Here is a 19,796-nt window from a genome sequence, read left to right on the forward strand (position 1 = left end):
AAATTTTGGGAATTCCAGTTCTATGAGATAGTTTTCAGGGACATTGTGTACTTGAACATCCAAAATAAAGACTTTGCAAACGACTTCTTTGCCTTTTCCAAGCTCAGGTAGTTCAATTTTAGTATTAGGACCGGTATTCAAATTCTTTGCGTTTTAAAAATCGGCAGTATTTGGTACTCAATAATCCATTCTGTCATTTCTGAATTTTTCGAGTTTCAACATTTATGGTTACAGGTCATCCTATTTTAAAGTTTTTCCTGAAATTTGTGTTTTTTGGATATCCGATTGTCCAGAGCTTTCCGTTACTTAGAACTTCTCAACTGTTAGTTTTTCCAGATTTTCCTTTTGGAAGAAACGAGGTTGATTTTTTTTTAGAAGCACACTCTTTAATAGAAGCCCATGGGCTTCTATTAGAGAAAATTCTTCTATTAGAGAAAAATAGGGTAATTCAGAATTCCAGATTTTTCGGGACTGTGATTTTTCAATGTTTGAATTTCTCAATTTTTGAATTTTCTAATTTCTAAATTTCGGAGTTTCAGTTTTTTCGAATTTTTCGTGTAGAATTTTAAAATTCTTGAAATTAGAATTTTGAGATCTTGGAATCTCATAACTTTATAAATTCGGAATTTTGTAACTTACAAGGGAAGTGTTTTCAGAAAGGCGTTGAGAATTTGCTCAAAATTTCAGTACTGATAGTTTGAGATATCCGCAACACGATGACGAAAAAATCTAGGTCATAACCCCACCAGGAAGCTGAAAAACTTCGTCTGAAAATTCTGCCCGATTTGGGCGCCCACTTTCTCCCCTCTCCTATACGCCCTCCGCGACAGAGGAAAATGTCGGTTGTGTGGTGTAGCGGTAAGAGGGTAACTCATTAGGTGAGACTCCGCTGGTTCGAACCCCACTGTGGTTAACTTTTTTTTTTTGTTTTTTTTTCATGTTTTTCTAACAATCAGAAGTTATCAGTAGAGCATGGATTTGTATTCCAACTCGCAGAAAGTTCTGGAATCAGCAGAAAATTGCTATAAAAGGCGATATTTTTCATTTGTTCCTGTTTTTCTATTTTTTTTTTCGTATTCATAACTATTAATTGTCTTGCTGATGTCGAAGTTTCGTCGCATTTTGACATACATTCTGGATCTGGGAGTCAATCCTAAGCGTCAGCCATTGGATGAAGAGGATCTCAAGCTCGCGGCTTATTTGATTGACCTCGGTGAATCGATCGATAAGGGAGACTTTGATATTGAAATGGAACAGCACCTTTCAAATTTTGAAGACGATCTACAGAATTTGAGTAAGTTTCAGTTCAGTGAATCATTACATATACATATGTTACGGTTAGGTTGGACTCCAGAGGACGATGAATGCCACAAAATCCAAATGTATCCCGATGTTGTTCATCTTCCTGGAAATCCAAATATGATCCAATTTGCGAACGGAGAGTTTGTGGAGTTAGACAAAGTCAAGGAAGCGGTCGTTTATTTTGGATCAAAAACGGGATTGAAAAATAATGGATCAAAAGTCCGTCCAAGTTTGGAACAAGTTCACACTAAATTTCGATTTATCAGAAACCGCAACCATATGGACAAACTTCGGGAGTACGAGACTCTGGGTAAAAACTTCTTGTTGTTTTTTTTTTGAAATAGATATTTTAAGGCTCCACCAAAGCAAATAGGAAGAGCAATTTGGAGTTCATTTCGATGGAGCTCGAGAAAGAAGTTAGGATGCATATTGAAAACGGAAAAATACTCCACGACTCGGTTCTCCGTTTTTTGATTGCTGGGATCATCAAGAAATACAAAATCGACATCGAAAATTTCATTGGATCGGAAAGCTGGTTGAATGGTTGGAAAGCTCGGTTTGGAATCACTTCTAGGAAGATCACAAAATTTGTTTCCACGATTCGTCACAAAACGCGCGATCAGATTGAGAAGGATTCCAAGGAATTTGTGACTGCTGCTAACCAAGTTTTTCCATTGTATCATCCATCCAATATATACAATGCGGACCAATCCGGATTCCAGATCGAGATGCATACGGCTCGAACTCTCACTTTGAAAGGATCGAGAAACGTCCATTGCGTTGTTGGAAGTGAATCGTCGACGACACATTCTTACACAGTACTCCCGTTGATTTCGGCATCTGGCAAGCTTCATCCCAAATTATTTGTGACGCTGAAAGAACCAAAAGGGCGATTCCCACAAAAAGGCCATTTCCAAGCTTCAAATCTTGAAGTTACTTGCCATACTAGCCATATCATGACGAAAGAACTTATGAAAGTCTTCTTTCAAAAAATCGTGTTCGACTCGTCTATGCCGAAGGATGCTCTTCTCATTGTAGATTCGTGGAACAGCTGGAAAGACACTGCCGCCATCGATTCGGTCACCCCTTCATTCCACAAGTTGAAATTATTGACGATTCCTGCTGGATGCACTGGGCGTATCCAACCATGTGATGTTGGCATTTTTGGATCCTTCAAGAAAGTTGTGAAGACGCTCACCAACTATGCCCAATTGACCAACAGCAACTACAAGTTTCAAACCAGGGATGAAACTCTGAAGGTCAGCTACCTATTTGTCAAACAGTTCAAAAAATGAGTTTACAGCTCCTCTCCCTCGTCTGGCGGCAGCTGTGCTCTCCGAAGCTCGAGAAGTGGGCCCGATATGCTTGGGTTGCAGCTGGATACGATGTGCCCCGTCCAGCAAGTTTCGAAACTCCAGCACAACTTCTGTTTCCACGAGGTGTCGCTGGAGATTGTACAATGCATGGTTGCTCCAGCACATCGTTTGTGAAGTGTCTCTATTGTGAAAAATTATTCTGTTTCGAACATTTTGTCATTGACCATCACAACTGTGGATTGAGTGTGATCTATTTTATAAAATTTTGATAAATTCAGTACCTCTATATCTTCGAAATATTGAAAAAAAAGTATGAAAAAAAAACAAAAAAAAAAGTTAACCACAGTGGGGTTCGAACCAGCGGAGTCTCACCTAATGAGTTACCCTCTTACCGCTACACCACACAACCGACATTTTCCTCTGGCGCGGAGGGCGTATAGGAGAGGGGAGAAAGTGGGCGCCCAAATCGGGCAGAATTTTCAGACGAAGTTTTTCAGCTTCCTGGTGGGGTTATGACCTAGATTTTTTCGTCATCGTGTTGCGGATATCTCAAACTATCAGTACTGAAATTTTGAGCAAATTCTCAACGCCTTTCTGAAAACACTTCCCTTGTTAGAACTGCAGAATGAACATTTCGAATTCTCCAAAACACTGAATTTCAAAAATCTTATTTTCCGGATCGTCAAATTTCTGAATTTTTGATTAAAAAATTATTTGAAAATGAATTATTGAAAAACCAAGCTGGTGCGCCTTCGGCGCGATTCAATCAATTTTTTAAAAATGGTTCGTCGCTTCGTTTCTCACTTTTTCTAAAAGGGTCCACCCTGAGACAGAGGTTGAAAAATAGATGCCCATGGGTTTCTACTAGAGGAAATACGGTATCCATATTTCTAGACCACTGAAGTTTTCTGTAATTCTTGAATTTCATAATCTGCCATCCGAAAAAACTGTCTCAAAACGACCATAGATTAAAATTTCCAAATTTGTCCAAAGTTGTTAGATAACGAAGAACAAAGAGGTTGAGGTTGGAGAATAGTTAGTATCTTTATGTGAAACTGATAAGAAGATCTCTGATTGCTGAATGACTTGAGTGACACATTTAGGAAAAAGGTTGGAAAAGCGTAGTTTGAAAAAATAATGGTTTATTGAGAAAGTGAAATATCTTTTAAATAAAAGAAAAGTTGTGCACTGAAAAAATTTTAGGGGTGTTAGAGCATACAGTTTTCTAATTCGAAAAAAGTGAAAAATTCGAATTTCAAGAGATTCTTCGAAGTTGTGTTCAATCTCTATATTTTGAAATTCATTTTTTTGAAAAATTGTTGCTGAAACTGGAAAGTTATTTTCTAATATCTGAACACCCGTCAAATAGTTTTTGTAATTTAGTTCAGAAATTCAAAACGTGAATACATGAGCTAATTCTTTTCTGGTTCGTGGATCTAGTTTCTTTGGATTTTGAAAGTCAATAAGCCAATTTCATAATCAGTCCTTAACCGGTTCAACATGAGTTAGTTTCCAATTTTTTTCAGTTTTTCTGAAAAATTTTTTTCTTTTTTTTCTGAAAAATTAAAAAAAAAATAGTTTTTCTGAAAAATTCAGTTTTTCTGAAAATTGAAAAAAACTTTTAGACATAATCACAGTCAGTCTCATAGCATTTTTATGCAAAATTATAACCGGTGAGTTAGAAAAAAAAAACAGTTAGAAATTTGTCGAAATGTTTTTCAGTTACCAATGTCAATCTAGATTCGAACTTCAACAATAATGAGCAAAAAAGAAAATTTAATGGTAAGAGAATTGTAGCTTTTTCAAAGGTTTAAAAAAATCTTTTTTTAAATTTTCAAGATTTCCAAAATCTTCAAAATTTTCAGAAAACCTCATGAATCAATCTCTGGATCGTTTGACAATGATTGCTCGGGTCACAAACGGAATTTATCTTCAAAAAGGAATAATGGACGGTATCATTCCAACAGATAATCTGATTTCGGAACTTTTGCAATCCGTGGAGATTGATAAAGTTGAAAAAATCGATGTTGAAAAAATCGAAGCGATTTTTGAAGCGTTGGAAAAGACTCAGACTTTTGCAAACTCTACGAGTCAAAATGTTAATGTTACAAGTGCTGAAAATTCAAGTATTTCTTCTGAGACTATCCGAAAAGTTCTAGAATTTCTGCAGAACCCAAGACTTCTCAATAAGTCAAGCTTCCTCAATTTGCGATTGTTAGTTATCCAGATAATTAACCCACGAGCTATGAAACCGATTGTTCACACTTTTGGTTTTCCTAATGGCTATCATGACTTAATTATGTTATCCAAAGACTTTGAGGATCCATGGCTTCAAGCAATAGTTCGTACGAAGTCTTTGGAGTTTTCCATAAAACCTCTAATTGGCCTGGGAGTGGTAATTAAAAATATAAGTGAGCAATTAAATTTCACGGAGGAGCAGAAGAATATAGTTTTCGAAGTTTATCAAGATTTGAAAGAATTAGTGGCCAAAAAAATGGAATTGACGATCTGTAACTTCACGGAAATCTCCTCCAAATCCGCTTGCTTTCTGGCTCAAAATCTGGCTATTCAAGACTATGAAAGTATGATCAAAGGCTTGAAAAGATTCAAAGAGGCCCAAAGTGGTCTGAAAAGCTTGAACACTTCTATCAAAACAATGAAATTCAATAAAAATCTGGAAACTGAAGCTCTCAAGCACTTTTCGGGTTCTTTGAGGCATTCAGAGATTCTTGGATATGCTGTTCAGGGGGTGATTTCTATGAGATTGGCAATTCAAGAAGAACCAGAGTTTCAACAAATTATTCCAAAATTATCAATAATCACGGCGCAGTTGATAGGGAATTCGAGTCAAGAAGACCAGAAAAATCTGGAAGAGTTAGCGAAAATGGGTCCGCATTTGGAAGCTATGTACTCGACACTGAACACATGGAAGTTTTCAAGTTTCATTGAAGATAATTCTACAAATTTACTTAACTATTCAAAAATCTTTGAAAATGCACAATTGGTGACTGGAATTGAATTGAATTTTTCAAACATCGCAATTTCTTTGAATAATTTGATTGCTGGAGTGGGTGACGAGGAAGTTAGGGAAAAGTTAAAAGTGAGGAAACATTACAAAAAAGACTTCAAACCCCCCGAATTCATTTCAGGACATTGAAACAGTTGTCGATGAGATGAACGAAATTGGTTTGAATTTTTCAAGATACTCAAAAATTTTCAAGGAGGTAAACGGAACAATGCAAGCATTGAATGTGTTCTTTGTGGATTACGATACAAAAATTTATGACCCGATAATTGCCAAAGAGAGGAATAAAGACTAGTGAGTGATTCAAGCAGTTTATAACTGTACTAAATAACTAATTAATACCTGAAATATTTTTTCAGCACTGCCATGTACACATTGATTGGAGTAGGAGCTGCCATTTTCGTTATTGTATTTTTCCTGGGATTACTGTATCTATGGAGAAAGGACAAGGAAATTGAAAACTTTGGAGAATCGAGAAACGAGAAAACAAAAAAGGAAATTTCCAGAAAAAGTGGATCAAATTCAGAAGAAACGCTATTGACTGGGAAGAATTTTTCGACTTCTTCCACTACTCATTGAACTTTTTGAAAACGTTTTTCAGAATAAAAATATTATTTTTGAAATTCTACGGATTTAGAAAATTACCGGATGATTCCTTCAGGAACTTGAAGCTCAGTTTAATAGAACTTTAAAAATCTAGTAAGATAAGAAATACAGAAATATTTATGAAGTTCAAGGTAAATCAGGAAAACAAAAATAATTATCTGATTGAAATGAATTATTTCGTTATTGGTTGAGAAATATTCAGTACGAAGGTTTCAGAGAATTTAGTGAGCAATGCTGACATTAGTCCGTCCACTGTGATGAGCAGTACTAGTGTTGACTTTCGACTTCTAAAAGACCAAATGGTTAATTTATCCACGATTGAAAAACGTTTGACCTACCTTCAACCCCAATTTTCTCAGTATCCCATTTCTTAAAGTTCTGTTAAAGTTCATATAAATAAACGCAGGTGCACCATGTCCCAACTCCCATAGAACGTGTCCAAGAACAATAAGCCAGAACGGGACATCGATGAAATTCATTGACACATAAATCACTGAAGCCACTTGATTGACTGCACAAATCATTGCAGATTGAAAGAATATTTGGGTGCTTGTTTTTTGAGCCGCCGAGCCAGCGTCCACGTTTTTGAGTTTGGTCCCTAGGGCGCAACAGAAGACCATGTAGAGGCAGCAGGTGAATGCAACAACCATGATGTTGTTGAAAAAGTGAGGAAAGTTGGAGTACTGAAACAAACTTAATTTTAAAAATCTCTCAATCTCAATCTTAGTCGCATCGTTATAGCTCCAGACAAACTTTTGGTTTTTTGACCACATCTTACCTCCGACTGCTTTCCTTCAAAAATAAGTGGATCAAAGAACCAAGTCAGATATTTCGAAGAAAAAGCAATTGGAGTTGTGAAAAACACAAAATACAATCCATAAATCACTGGTAAAGTCAAAACAAGAAATGTGCGATTTCCATCGAAGAAGAATGCTCCCACTGATGGACAAATCAAATCCAAGAGACGATTTGTCACCAAAGACATTGCGATAATACAAGAACAACACCAAAGACCCAATCCGGCCATTCCGGAAATGTAGATAAAGTTAGGATAGGTACAATATACGGCACCATGATAGGACAGGAATCCCGTTATGATTGAATTGACCGTCAATGCAAAAATATCTATAATAGTCAAGAAAGTCATGATTTTGAAGCAAGACATTTTGAATTGCTCTTTCTCCATCATCACGGAAATCATTGGGATGTAGAGAAGGTTTACGACAATGCCGTAAGTCATTTCGATGATTCCAACAATTGGACGCTGGACTCCATCTTTTTGAGACCATTCTTCAGGAGAGTGAGCGCTGGAAGATTTGTTTTTGGGTATGGTCGAAAAACAATTACAGTTAGGTTCAAGGGGGATCTACCTATTCTTTACAAATCAGTGAAAGGATAACAGTTAAAAGTCATAAATTATATTGCCAGAATCCACTCATTTCAAACATTCAAATGACATTAAAAAAAGCTTGAAATTTCAGACTCACCTGCAATTATAGAGCGGAATAGCAGAAATAGAGCCATACTTAATGATGTTGTTCATTTTCGTTCGAGAGAACACAAACGAGTTAACAAGAATAAAGAGATACCAAAAATTTGAAAAGCTCTTTTTATACCTATTTTTGTATTTCTATGTGGTTTATACTCGGTATTCTCGATTTCTGAATTTTCGGTTTTTGTGGGTGTCTAGAACCCGCAAGACTATATATGTACTCTGAGTCATTACAAAACGATCAGAAATCTGGAATATGCGTGCTTGATGTCTTCCATGAGTGGGAAAATATCCCCACTCATTAATAGTACATTCTAATTCCAGAAAGTTTAGGTGATTCAGAAATTTCTCGGAAAAAATTTCATTCAGAGTTTTAAAAATTTACTGTATGCTAACATTTCCAACAAACTCAACAACTCTCTGAATTCAGAGATTCCGAATACTGTAAAACCTGTATTAGAAGGGCCCCTCTATTTGAAGTACCCCCTCTAATTGAAGCGCCCTTTTGATTTTCTGTTGTTTTGATTGAATTATTGTCTACCGTAAAACATGTAATAGAAGGGCCCCTTTAATATATGGGCCCCACTAATAGAAGGGTCCTTTGATAGGGACTTGGAAAAATTTTGGAGAAATCGATAGATTTTCATGAATTTTTCAATGAAAAATGTCGGGAAAAATCGCCGGCAAAATAGAAGGACCCCTCTAATTATAGGGTCCCTGTAATAGAAGGGCCCTCCGGCGGTACCTTGGGACAATAGAAAGACCGGCCCTTCTAATACAGGTTTAACGGTAGTTGAGAATTCCGAAAAAAATTTCTATGAGTTATTTTCCTTTTTTTCTCATTTGAATATATTTTTTTTCTCTGAATAAAGTTTATTTTTCCATCTCCAGAAAAAAAGATGAATTGAAACTAATTGAGATAAATCTCTTGCTTCTTCTTCTTCTTGAAATAAGAAAATATTTTCACGTTTTTTTTGAGCACATCTTCTTAATATTTCCGCTGCAATGAGCATGCAAACACACGCTATTTGATCAGGAGAGCTGTTGCTCTTAAACTTTTCTCTCTCATTCTTTTTTCTTATTTTGTGAGCTTCTCACTTTTTTTCTGAATTTCCGAATTTTCAATTTTTATTTGTTTTTGAGTTCTTTGCCTATTCCAGATAAAATCTTTGATATTCATTTTTTCCTATTTTCGCAAGTTATTTCCGTGCGTTTTACTCCCCCATTTTTGACCAAACATCGTTCTTTAATCATGGAAAAATGGCGACCTCTTCCGTTATTTCGTTTTTTTTGGAATTTCTTCTTCCTCTATTTGTATTCTCCAAAAGTTGTTTTGAGCATCTCTTGGAGATTTTTTTTGGATTTTTTATTGGAAATTGACTTTCATTGGAATTCTGGAGATTTGGAAATTGGTTTTATGATGTTGGAAAATGTACCCTATGACATAGAAAAACTCCAAAATTCTGTTGATGTTATGGTCATACTAAACGAATTCTGATACCTAACTCGTACATAATTTTTCTTCCTATCAACCCACTCTTTTTTTGATTTTTCCATTTTTGAAAAAAGCCTCAAGTATTCCTTGTTCTCTAAAACGTCATCAATCTTTAAAGGTAAATACAGTGTTATCTTTAGAAGTCAGTAATATAAGGTATGATAAGAAAATGTGTGATGTTTGATGTGAAGAGATAGATCAAAGTATCAAAAATTTTGATCCTAGAAAAAACTCAGAAAAAAATTAATAATTCGATCGAGTTTTTTGTAGACATGCAAAATCCTAAAAAAAGTGTTATGATCTCTTTGATACAGCTGAAAACAAAAAATTGTATCTGAAATTTTTGGCATTAATCCCCTCTATTTTCAAATGTTTTTTGTATGCTCTAATCCATTGATTATAAGCTCCGCCTATTTTCTTCTGATTTTTTTCTGAGCAATGTGCACATTTTCACACCAAGAAGCCTTACTATGAGCTCTTCCAGCAGAACATTTCACCATTTTTTGGGAAAAACTAGAGTTGAGCTGAAAAACGTAAGAATTCTTCAACTTCCAAAAAAGTTCTGAAAAATCCAAATTTAAGAGTTTTCCTACTTGTCCTTAAAATCTTAAAATTACCTAAAACCTACTAGTTCTGAAAAAGACACAATAAATGCCCTTAATTTCTTTGTTTTTTAGAATTGATAATCTATGGAATATTTTTTTCAGATGCCCAACTGTTCCTGTACAATCCGATGCGATTGTATAATTTCCAGTCTGACTGAAGAAACACTGGAAGCCGCTCCAGATTATTTGAGAAAAGAGTGAGTTTGGTTTTTCAGGAATTCAGAAGTTTCAGAGGAAATTTTTCAGCGCAATTCGCTGGAACTCAGCAGCGCATCTGTATGAGGATCTCAAAAACTTGAAAATTTCTTCGAGAAGGGGTAAAAATAGAAATCAGGAGAAAAAGTCGAGAAGTCGTGAGTTAATTTTTATTATTACCCGAATACCTCTCTAATTTCTAGAATATCACTCCCCTGAACATTCTCCACCAAAATCCCTTTATCAACGACGTCGTCTGTCTCACAGTCATCAGTTTTTTGGAGGCAGTATGTTTGAAATTGGGAACAAGAGGTAAATAGAAAACAAAACATTTAAACAATGATAAAAATTGAAGGGAACAAAGAATAGTGAATGAAAAACCATTTTGTTTATTTTTTGGGGGCGTCTGCAAACCTGAAATGAGTACTAAGTACACAGTAAATCATGTGATTATCACAAGGGGACGTGCAAAATTGAACGAAAATTCGCTGGAAATTGGATCGGTTTTTTTGTCTTACTCCTGCAAATAGCAAATCACCTGTGGGTCGAAGTTCAGATGTGGGAGGAAAGTTGTGAGGAATTATCAGTTGTGGACGTCGAAACTTTATTTGGAGGATTTTTTAAAATTTATAAAAGGATGACTGACTATGAGAAATCTTTCCATTTCGGAAAAATCTTTCCATTTTGGACTTTCTAAGTTCCCGAACTTTTTGAGATGATAGTAAATTCCAAATATTCTTCTGAACTCTAATTTTGAAACATCTTGAAAATTATAACATTTCTGGAGTTTCAGGTTTGTGGAATTTTTGGTGTTCCTTCATTGTTTTCAAACTTCTTGCTATTCAGAAATCGCCCCACATTCAGAATTTTTAGGAATTTTCAATTTAAATCTTTTGGGAGTTGTCTGAAAAAAAAATACGAAGCGTTGTTAAAATGTGTACAAATAATCCTATGTGTTCCGAAATTTTCAATTTCAAACTCTTGAACTGACACACCTTATGCATCATTTTTTTGAAGCTTCACCCTCTAAAAATAGCCAGACACACAACATAAAAAAAAAATTCACAAGTGTCGTCACCTTTCGCCCAGCTGGCCATTATTTTCTTTGGTTCCTCCCTCGCTCTCCTCTTCATCTTCCTCCGAGTCTATCCTTTTTCTTCTTCTTCCACCACCACCGCCACAAGTCTTCTTCTTCTTTCATGTCAACGAAAAAAGCGAGGGTTTCTGCGCGCGACGCACGTGAATCGTTGCTGACCACTACTCGAATCTCTGCGTCTCTCTTCTCATTATACTCTATCACTTTTTGTATGCTTGACATCTTTAGATCAAAGGCACGTGTATGTATAATTATGATCCATCATGAGAAAACGACAGATAGATGGAAGATAGAAGTTCAAATGATAGACCGTCACGACGAGATAAGATACACAAAGTAGACACTAATTAGAACTAGGTAATTATCTAGATATGGGATTAAAAGAAATTTCAATTTACAAATTTTCTTAGTTGACAGATTCATTCTATCTTTGCTGGAAAATGAGATATTTACTCTGGAACTAACATTGTTGACTGAAAAAAGTAAAAAAAAAAAGAATGACGCGAGATAATTGAAAGAGCCATTAGTGGGAAAGAAAAGGGAAAACTAGATAATTAAGTTTGTGCTCTTTTGTCGTGTGATTGAAGCAAATGGACTTTTTACTGGCCGCGTTGAGAAATGGACTATAGTTCCATGTCTCTTGGTTCGAAAATTGCGAAATTTTGTATATAAATGATGAAATTCTGAAAAAAAAATTGTTCGTTTCTATCTTGATTCTATAGCTGGAGCTTTGATTTCAAGTTCATTTTTTTATTAATCAGGAATTTTGAGATTAAAACTCCAATTTTAGAAAATTGTAACTTTTCAAAATTTCACCCTGAAACTTTTGTAGTTCCAAAACATTTTTATTATGACGTTAGAATGGATTCACGTCGTGAGGTTAGAGTTTTGATTTTATAACAATTTAAATCAGCATAAAATGTCACATCTTCATGTTTAATACCTTTCCGTGACTTCCGACCCTTCTGAAGTGTTATCTTATTAAGTTTTTCTACCGGAGTTAAACAGAAATAGAAGAATTTATCAAAAAAGAATACATACATCTTTGGCCAAAAAAGCGGCAAGAAATCATATGAGTTTGATAGAAACGTGTCACCAACTAACACGAATATTTCTGTTGTAAATTAGCAGCTGCTGATAAAACGATAGAAGCTACTTGCCATTTTCTGATAACCCATTTTATTTTCTTCGAATTTTCAGTTTTCACCGGTGGTTGAATCAAAAAGTGGTCTAAAAATGTGTCTTGTCCTAAGACTCGTTCCATCATTTCGGTATCCATCGCACATGGTTTCTTAATCAAATTATGTTTGATCTTTGACTTCGCCTCTCCTTAAAATCTGTATAAAACTCGAATGAAAATGAAGAGATTGTGTATATTTTGTCTAATGTGTCGGAATGTTTCACATTATGATGCGGCCTTGTTTTTTTTCTAAATTTTAGATGTAACACGGTTCAAGTTTGAGACTTTCTCATGGCTTAATTATAGTTATCTCTAACCGGAATTAGAACTGATTTTATAGTTGGGAGTAAAATCGCCATCATAATATTTTGCTATCTTATCAAATTAAGCAGTTTCATAATAATAGAAACGCTCCAGAGTGATGTGAGAAGCGACAATTTTTGTATTTCCGTTCTTATAGCGTCATTTTTGACTACTCCTGCGAGCAAAAGGATATACGACTGCATTTATGTTTGATATCACATTGAAGAAATTGATGAGCTTCATGAAAACATGATAGATTCGAGATTTCATATTAACTTGTACTATATTCAAAAATTTCCGGAAAGTTCGGTCGGTAAGGAAATCTGTGTGAGAAGCCTGTAAGGGGCCATCTCATTTTGAAAAATTGCCTTAAAATTAAAGGTAAACCGAGTTATAAGAGAAAAATAAATAAATGAATAATCTGAACAGTTCAAAAGTATTGGCATCAAAGAAAGTTGCAGGACGGGCTATGCTAAAAAAGTTTCACATTTTTACACCAACTCAAAGATCTCAATTGTTTAATATTTGGTTTTGAGATTTGTTACGATCATCGGGGTCAGAGTATGTGAACTTGATCAAACATTCAGTGAATCATATGACTTATTTCTACTTGAGAAAATTTTTAACTGAGTTTCACATGTCAAAAAACTTTTTTCGTGCTATCAAAGTCTGAAAAGACTACTTGCAAAAAAGTTGTCATCCAATTAAATGTCTACACTGACAAAAGAGATAAGAAAAAAGTTCACAGACAAATCACGTGAAGATACACAGCTTCTTGTTTCATTGGATTTTCGGAAAATTACTGGCTCTCCACTCCGAGAGCATGTGTTCTTTTTTATTTCTTCTTTTTTTCAAATTCTCTTCTTCTTTTTCTCCTTCCTTGTCTTTTCCTGGTCCTTCTGACGTCGAGAGTCCATTTTTCTTCCATAGGTTTTATTCCGAAATCTTGAAGGCTTTTTCATTTTTCTAACACTGCTATCTTCCAACTTCTTCTAAATAGAAACTATCAATTTGTTATCATAGTCAAAAACATACTTTTTTGAGGAAGTAGAATTCTTCAGATCTTTGTATTTTTTTGAGTTCCTGAGAACAATTATCTTTGCTTTCTAGATTTTCTAAAATAATTTTCTTGTTTTTAGGGAGACGTTGTATGTTGTTATTCTTGGTTTTATAAAGTTGCCATGGAACCGAAAATGTTATTATGTCTAGTCAATTTTCTTTCCATTTTTCGGGGGCGTTATTGTTTTGGCATCTTATTTTCATGAGAGAATTGACTGAATTGAGTGAGAACTGTGACATTTCTTCGGAGTTATAGACTTAAGATCCCCAGATTTTGGGTAACAACATTGTATTTGTATAATTGGAATTTTTCCATCAAAAACTAATTATTAAAGTTTCGAAAGTTCGTTTAATATGTGTTCGTAGCTGGTACCTTCGAAAATGTATTGTTTGGTTATCATAAAAACTTTAATATCATTCCACCTGTAGTTTAAAGCCCCTTCTAATACAACGCCACCCGTTTGAGATGATTAGAGGAAGCAAAGAGAATATTTCAAATTTCTTTAATTTTGTGAGATGGCTTCAAAGCTTCAACACTGAAAACGCTAAATAACTTTATTTTTCGAATTTCATCTATGATTACTTGTTCATTTGTATAGTACAAAATCGTTCTCTGGTGTCTTATCATTACCTTTTTTTTACATTTCACAGGAACAAATTATTTTTATCGAACATCATCTTTGACCACATTATACTATATATGACCTGTCCTTTTCCTGCCGTTCCTTCTACCGCACATAAATTAATCTATCCGATATGTTCAAAAGTGACATCATATTATTACCCATATATGTCTTATTTCCTTTGTATTCTCTCTTTTGGACACTCTCCATTCCTTCTAGACTCTTCTTCTCTTTTTCTGCGTCTCTTTTTCTCTAACGTCTTCTGTCTCTATTGACTCTCTCCATCTCTCCGCCCATCGGGGAGATCCCTTATAAAACGGACCCCCCTTCTTTCGATTTTACGTCATTCCCCGTCTTCTATTATACTAAAACAATGCAAACCGTTCCACAACGCAACCGTAGCCAATCTCTATTTGAGGGCAGTCAGTTTGCTCCCTCTACTTCGCCAACTACGTCGAGCACACTGTCGAAAATGTTAAAATCCGAGCCGATTCCGTGTTTGAGATGTGGAAACGTCGGAAGTCCGACTGGGTAAGAATTCTACATTAAAATGCTAACAAAGTCGACTTGAAACATAACATGTTCTGTTAATTGATGTAAAAAATGATCTTTGCGTTAGAAATATCATAATACATAAATTTGAAATCACCAGGTAACATTGCCAGACACCCCACGTGTGTAACAAAAGTGTAAAAAATTTCCCAGCACGTGACCTATTATCACATAGCAGTTGTTTTTTTGCAGTTCCGTCCCGATGTCTTTACACAAGGTTTCATCAATCAACCGGTCAGCAGGCACCAATCCAGCATCCCGAGGAGGTGAATCATCGTTGGAACTGGAAGCGATTGGTACGTCGAAAAAAACTTGTTAAATGGGTCGAAATTTTATAAAACTTCAAAAAAAGAGACCTACTAAACATTTCACAACTGAGTAATTTTTCAGCCGCTGTTCATGAGCTCTCCTTTGCTGTCTCCTCGATTAGTGTATCCGAAATGCTTCCACGTACTCCTGATCTCATTTTTGTCAATGTCACAACCCTCGAGTCCCAACCATACTGCCTAGAGCTCACACTCAAAGGTTGGAGAATCACAAGTCTTCGATCGGATTGTATGGTTGGAGATTTCACGAGACTAGAGTTGTTTACAAAGTACTACGACAGTTTGTACCTTCTGATGGACGACATCTCACCAGGATACAGAGAGCGATTCAGTGAGAAATTGGTGCAAAGATTGAAACTTATTGAGGTAAGTTGGGTTTGAAAGTTTTTAAAGGTGGGGGGACATGAAAAAAATAAAGTTCTCGAAATTCCGTTCAAAGATGCTCCTCGAGGAGTTGAACTTGTGAGGGCGATGATTGAGGGTGCGGCGCCGCTACCGACTGAGCCACGCGGGCAAAGAGAGAGCGCACGCCCGATTGGATACATAAAGGCGAGGACGACAGCTGTACGCAGAGTGACATTAAGCGTTGTACACCGTGACGGTAGAATGCATACTCTAGCTACAAAAAAACTACGAAAAATCTCCTGTCCCCCCACCTTTAAGGGTCATGCTTTAAAAAAACCTTGTTCTGGATTCAATATTTTGACTTTTTCAGGCTGGCGAGGAAGACCAAGTCGCTCCATGTGGATCTCTTCAATCTCCTCCACTCTCCGGGTCCTCTTCAAAATCTTCAGATTCTCACTACTCTTCAACGGATTCTCTTCCAATTGTCACCCCAGTCAGCACGCCAGCCATCGATCCGGATTTTAAGCCGGCGTTTAATTAAAAATCTGAAATGCTTGAAAACTGAAGAGTCTGAAAACATTCGCATGTATGTATTATATCTTGTCATCTTCCAAGAAACATATATTCTGTATAAAACAGTTGCTTTGATTTGAAATAAATATAATAATTGTAGTCCTTGTTAACAAAAGCGTTAAAAAAGTAATGAAAGATAGAAATTAAAATTATTTTATTATCCAATCATTCAGAAAAATAATACAGAATACAAATAAAATAGATATATTTAGGCTATAAATACGTTTTCAGAAATATACAAAAAATATGATTTTTTTCAAAAAAAAACTTTTTTTTGAAAAATAATCTTCTATTGCAGTTGAGAAAGACAAAGGAGTTTTGTTTAAAGTTAGAAAAAAGCAAAAAAAAAAGAGTTGGGAAGAGTGTGGCATAAATTGAGAGGGGGAGGAGCACAATCAGAGATGCACAATGTATATTTTTTAAAGACTTTTGACTAATTAATTAATTATTCATATCAATTAAATAATCAAATGGAGTTTTAGAGTTTATCGGAACCCAACGTTTCCACAAGTCGACATACAATCGGCCATCGAAACGAAATTGTTCAGATTTCCTCCACAGCCAGTGTACTCGAATGGCACGCATTGATTCTGAAAAAAGATTGCATTTTGAATGAAGAACTCAAATCTCGAAAGTTTTCAGATAATTCAAAAAAGTTTAGAAATTTGACTTTACGGAAAATTGGAAAACATCTTACAGTTTGTCTGTTATAGGCATATCTTGTTTGTCGTCCTCCACATGCTCCTCGATCAATTGATAACAGACATAATTGTTCTGAAACATTATTTAATTGATCACCTTTACAATTAGTATTCTCGATTATCCCAAAATAATCATTCAACTTATCTTTAGCATTCTCATATTATTTGTTTTTCGATCGGCGCTGTTACATAAAATAAAGAAGATTTGTATAGCATGATTGGGGTGCAATAATTAACTAAACCAAACTTATCAAAAATGTTAACTGGTTAAGTAGGAAATTGATTACCGTATACCAATTGGTCCAAAAAGTTTTCGACGTGCGAAGCGATAGGAATGAAGATATCATGCAAAATTTGGGTGAAAACTCACTTTTTGAGAGAAAAAAAATTGAAAAATTGAGAAAAAAATCACGGCACACAAAAAAGGAAAAATTGGTATACGGGTGGTGAGGGAAAACACTGGAGAAAAATTGGAATGTTTGGTGAGAGAGGTTTTGAAATTTTTGTTTCAAAAATTTCGTGGAAAAATTAGTTGTATCCTTTGTCGCAACAAATTTCGGTGCACTTTTCAACCGATTCGAAATTGTTCAAATTTCCTTGGCACCCGCCAAACCTGAAAAATTTGTTTCTTAAACAGAACTTACAATAATATCAAAAGTTCAACTTACATGAATTTCTTGCACGTTCCAGTTGTTTTATCATAAGCCCATCGGGGTATTTCTCGATTGCAGGGGCCCGGATTGGCATGGATTAGACAGAAGGATGCTGAAAATGATTGATTGAGAAACTTTTGATAAATCCGATGTTTCTTTTTCACAAATGGATACATTCCAGGAGACCCAGAAACTTTGTAAGCTACTCACCTGGATCCGGACAGCATACAGTCTTTGATCCTCTTTTGCTAACATGACATACATGATCTCTGGGACATCCAGTATCAATGCCACAAGTCGTTAAAGTATGTTCAGTTACATCCGGTTTCCCATGTGGACAGTATCCTCGGTACCCCGGGCAAGCAATTTGACACTCGGCTTTTGTCAAAAAATTATTCTCGTTTCCCCCAACTCCAGAATAGTTGAATACCAGGCACGCATCATCAGTGGTATCATAATAGAATCGTTCCATGGACGCCCCTCCTACTCCTAACATCAGTTGTTGATCACAAGAATGACCGCGACGAGCACAGCATACTGTAGACCTGACGTCAGCTCCACGGTGGCAGTAATGGGTTGATGGGCAGACGAAGTTATGGCATTGGACCACACGTTCATTGTTCATAAGTGGTGACTCTCCTCCGAAGCATGCGGTGGTCACTGAAAAACCGAAAACATTTTCAAATTAAAGAGAAAGGCGAATCGATACTTACATGGTTTACAAGTTTCCTGACAATTCTTGAGCGTCAAAAAGTTATTCTCATTTCCCTTGAACCCTTTGTACTGAAATGGGAAGCAATCTGCTTCTACTGGATTGTAGTAGTATCTTGTTAAGTTCAAATTTCCTTCTCCATTCCGAACAAACGCATCACAAGGATCTTCTGAAAATTTCCAGGAAGTCTTGGATAGGAATAAAATACTCACGATTAATCCTTGGACAACAAAAACTTGAATCCGTATGTGATGGATCTCCAGTATGACAGAATTCGCTTGCGGATCCACATGAGTTTTTGAGCATTGGTTTGCATTTTTTGGGTAACCCATTTTCCAGGATTACCTCTCCAAGACATGGGTTTGTGAATACTGAATTTTGTGTATGGTGTTTGAGGAGTTAGTGCAAAAAACATGCAGGGTTAGTGATAATCTTCTTTATACAGTATCCAACGCCGATCCAATAATCTGAGGATCTCTGGATTACTGTAGGTTACCTGGACACGTCCTCTCGCACTCGGCTTGGTTCTCAAAGTTGTTTTGGTTACCGCGCTTTCCGTTGTATTGGAATGGAAGGCATTGCTGAAATTTTTGTCCATTTTAGATTTTTGAAAAGCTTTAAAGCAAGTCTCAAACCGGAATATATGTCTACTCACCCTATCATCAGGATTGTAATAATATCTGGCCAATCCAGAGTTTCCAGTTCCTGGTGCCAATGGCACAGAACATGGATTAGTTGCTCCTGGACAACAAACAGTGGTTTCTGGAGTGGCTCCAATGTGGCACCAGAAGTTGACCGGACAAGAATCCTTGTTAGTGATCGAGCAGAACAGAACTTGTCCAGCGGCAGTAGTGGCTGGCTGACCGATGCATGGATTGTCTAATGGTTGGCAGGAGAGTTGACAGGCTCTCTGAAACATTTGAAGATAAACGTTGGTGTGTAAAGTTCATCAAGATTTCTGAAATGCACACATTAACAATGTCTCACCAACGAAATGAAGTTGTTCTGATTTCCCTTCAATCCATTATAAACGAATGGTCTGCACGTCTTAGATTGTTGATCATAATAGAATCTATCCAAGTTGGCATTTCCTTCTCCAGTCGACATTGGTAGATTACACACATTTGTAGAAGCTCCTGGACAGCAAACAGTAGTAGACAAGTCGGATCCAATGTGACACCAATGGTTCAGTGGGCAAGTGTTGAAGTTGGCGGAGGCCGAGCAAGTTTGGGTTCTTCCATCGGCTCCAACGAATGGGCGTCCTTCGAAGCACGGATTTGGTCCGCACTGCTCTTCGCAAGCTTGTTGGCTCAAGAAGTTGTTTTGGTTTCCATGGAGTCCGGAATAGGTAAACTGTTGGCAGGTTCCGGTTTGTTGGTTGTAGTAGAAACGATCCATGAATTGGTTTCCAGTTCCGCGGGCTAGTGGAAGCATGCATGGGTCTCCCTCTGAAAAGTTTTGACATAGATTAATGAAACTATATCTTTCTGAATGTTTTTTTTCAGTTTTAAAGGGGGACTCCGGTCAATTTTTTTATTGCATCAAAATGTGTTAAAATTTATCTATTTTCAGAATATTATTGCGAAAAAATTCGAAAAAAATCCGAAATCCCCAAAAAACGCGTTGAAAAGGAAAAA

At 36.1% G+C, this 19,796-nt stretch overlaps 7 protein-coding genes across 7 annotated transcripts in view; 3 read left to right on the top strand and 4 right to left on the bottom strand.

Moving 5' to 3' along the window:
- Window positions 1-1,101: 1,101 nt before the first annotated feature.
- Window positions 1,102-6,222, top strand: CBG27332 (the record flags this gene model as incomplete). The annotated part of the gene is made up of 7 exons (XM_045238645.1): window positions 1,102-1,612; window positions 1,657-2,561; window positions 2,606-2,861; window positions 4,341-4,400; window positions 4,484-5,718; window positions 5,768-5,937; window positions 6,003-6,222. The coding sequence occupies 7 exons, from the start codon at window positions 1,102-1,104 to the stop codon at window positions 6,220-6,222; spliced, it is 3,357 nt and encodes a 1,118-aa protein (XP_045098461.1).
- Window positions 6,223-6,470: 248 nt separating this feature from the next.
- Window positions 6,471-7,792, bottom strand: Cbr-srt-27 (the record flags this gene model as incomplete). The annotated part of the gene is made up of 4 exons (XM_002638568.1): window positions 6,471-6,536; window positions 6,588-6,932; window positions 7,028-7,556; window positions 7,737-7,792. 4 exons carry the CDS (start codon window positions 7,790-7,792, stop codon window positions 6,471-6,473), a joined length of 996 nt encoding a protein of 331 aa, XP_002638614.1.
- A 1,386-nt stretch (window positions 7,793-9,178) lies between these two features.
- CBG27333 lies at window positions 9,179-9,298 on the bottom strand (the record flags this gene model as incomplete). The annotated part of the gene is made up of 1 exon (XM_045238647.1): window positions 9,179-9,298. One exon carries the CDS (start codon window positions 9,296-9,298, stop codon window positions 9,179-9,181), a length of 120 nt encoding a protein of 39 aa, XP_045098462.1.
- A 645-nt stretch (window positions 9,299-9,943) lies between these two features.
- Window positions 9,944-10,352, top strand: CBG05667 (the record flags this gene model as incomplete). Its single annotated transcript, XM_002638569.2, has 3 exons — window positions 9,944-10,038; window positions 10,088-10,194; window positions 10,240-10,352. 3 exons carry the CDS (start codon window positions 9,944-9,946, stop codon window positions 10,350-10,352), a joined length of 315 nt encoding a protein of 104 aa, XP_002638615.2.
- A 4,318-nt stretch (window positions 10,353-14,670) lies between these two features.
- On the top strand, window positions 14,671-16,061 carry CBG05668 (the record flags this gene model as incomplete). The annotated part of the gene is made up of 4 exons (XM_002638570.1): window positions 14,671-14,828; window positions 15,042-15,145; window positions 15,240-15,541; window positions 15,891-16,061. 4 exons carry the CDS (start codon window positions 14,671-14,673, stop codon window positions 16,059-16,061), a joined length of 735 nt encoding a protein of 244 aa, XP_002638616.1.
- Window positions 16,062-16,578: 517 nt separating this feature from the next.
- CBG05669 lies at window positions 16,579-17,141 on the bottom strand (the record flags this gene model as incomplete). Its single annotated transcript, XM_002638571.1, has 3 exons — window positions 16,579-16,720; window positions 16,791-16,867; window positions 17,082-17,141. 3 exons carry the CDS (start codon window positions 17,139-17,141, stop codon window positions 16,579-16,581), a joined length of 279 nt encoding a protein of 92 aa, XP_002638617.1.
- A 181-nt stretch (window positions 17,142-17,322) lies between these two features.
- CBG05670 overlaps window positions 17,323-19,796 on the bottom strand; it is a gene marked incomplete at both ends in the record, with an annotated part of 12,581 nt that continues 10,107 nt past the window's right edge. The window contains 8 exons of the mRNA XM_002638572.1: window positions 17,323-17,407; window positions 17,463-17,559; window positions 17,658-18,107; window positions 18,161-18,328; window positions 18,372-18,530; window positions 18,656-18,740; window positions 18,815-19,069; window positions 19,147-19,607. Of these exons, the coding sequence (XP_002638618.1) occupies window positions 17,323-17,407; window positions 17,463-17,559; window positions 17,658-18,107; window positions 18,161-18,328; window positions 18,372-18,530; window positions 18,656-18,740; window positions 18,815-19,069; window positions 19,147-19,607 (1,760 nt within the window). The remainder of the gene's footprint in view (window positions 17,408-17,462; window positions 17,560-17,657; window positions 18,108-18,160; window positions 18,329-18,371; window positions 18,531-18,655; window positions 18,741-18,814; window positions 19,070-19,146; window positions 19,608-19,796) is intronic.

Source organism: Caenorhabditis briggsae (assembly GCF_000004555.2).
Source record: "Caenorhabditis briggsae complete genome, chrV, whole genome shotgun sequence".
NCBI classification, from domain to species: Eukaryota; Metazoa; Nematoda; class Chromadorea; order Rhabditida; family Rhabditidae; genus Caenorhabditis; species Caenorhabditis briggsae.